Source organism: Nestor notabilis, unplaced genomic scaffold (assembly GCF_000696875.1).
Source record: "Nestor notabilis isolate BGI_N333 unplaced genomic scaffold, ASM69687v1 scaffold5051, whole genome shotgun sequence".
Taxonomy (NCBI): Eukaryota; Metazoa; Chordata; class Aves; order Psittaciformes; family Psittacidae; genus Nestor; species Nestor notabilis.
The window spans coordinates 18,012-19,310 of NW_009914153.1; the positions used below are offsets into that span (position 1 = coordinate 18,012).

At 54.7% G+C, this 1,299-nt stretch overlaps 1 protein-coding gene across 1 annotated transcript in view; it reads left to right on the plus strand.

Annotated features, from left to right (window-relative positions):
- LOC104412715 (carboxypeptidase A1-like) overlaps positions 1-1,299 on the plus strand; it is a 5,102-nt gene that overhangs the window by 80 nt on the left and 3,723 nt on the right. Inside the window, exon 2 of the mRNA XM_010023509.1 lies at positions 668-749. Within this exon, the coding sequence (XP_010021811.1) occupies positions 668-749 (82 nt within the window). The remainder of the gene's footprint in view (positions 1-667; positions 750-1,299) is intronic.

Genomic DNA, 1,299 nt, shown 5'->3' on the forward strand with positions numbered 1-1,299 from the left:
GTGCGGGGGTTTAGTCCTGCGGAAAGCAAGGGGAGGGGGTCCCATGGGTGGGGATGGGGACCAGGGTGAGAGATACCCAGACCTGTCTGTTCTCTTCTGGGGTCAAGCAAGAAGGGTGACATCCCAAAGGGGTGACATCCAGCAGGTTTGGCTGTGTGGACGCTGGGAAAGATGTAGTTTGACCCGTCCTTGTGCAGCCCAGCCCGGCGGGAGTGGAAGCTGTGCTAGGAAATACCAAACACAGGGGCTTGGAGCAACCTGCTCTAGTGGAAGGTGTCCCTGCCCGGGGCAGGGGTTGGAGCTGGAGGAGCTTTAAGGTCCCTTCAACCCAAACCACTCTGTGATTCTATGATATTATGATACAGAATATATTGATATATAAGCTATTTCCTAACATTCTGGGAGCTCTCACGATCGAAGGAAGGATGGAGACCACCTCAGGCTCTCCAGCACTTGCTCTTTTCCCATTGTGGCTGTTCTGAACCTGCACTTTTCACTCTCAACACCAAACCTCCACCCAGTGATGCACTTTCCAACCCACCAAGCCAATGCAGACCTTTCACAGCCTCCACCCAGACCATGATGGGGCCACGTCGGTGCTGGAGGCTCTGCTCCTTCCCCTGCTTCAGTGACTCCGTCCCGTGCTGATGGCTCTGCCTCCCTGCAGGGACCAGGTCCTCCGCATCACTGCCAGCAACGAGGAGCAGATCGCCCTGCTCAGGGCACTGGATGAGCAGACAGAGCTGCAGGTGAGCTGTGGTGGGGCCCTGAGCATCCCTTGGTGTGAAACAGAGATCCTGGTGACACCCAGGACCTCCTTTTGACCTCATGTCCAATTTTCCTTCCTGTTTTTTGTATATAGCTATAGAAATATAGTATTTAGCTTGGGGGACCTTGAGCTTGGCCATTCTGTTTCATAGAATCAAGGAATCAAGCAGGATGGAAAAGACCTTTAAGATCAAGTCCAACCTTCGCCCCAGCACTGCCAAGGCCACCACTAACCCATGTTTCATATGAAGCAGGGACACCCCGATCACTGCAGCATTGGAGCACCCAGGTTGAGAATTCAGGTCTAGAATGTCATTGTGTTGGTTTTGGCTTGAATGAGGAGCAGCTCTGCCCTGAGCCAGGCTGAGAGAGCTGGGCTGGGGCAGCTGGAGAAGAGAAGGCTCCTGAAGGGGACACCTTAGAGCAGCTCCAGTGCCTGAAGGGGCTCCAGGAAACCTGGAGAGGGGCTTTGGACAAGGGATGTAGGGACAGGCCAAGGGGAATGGCTTGAACCTGGCAGCGGGGGGAGTG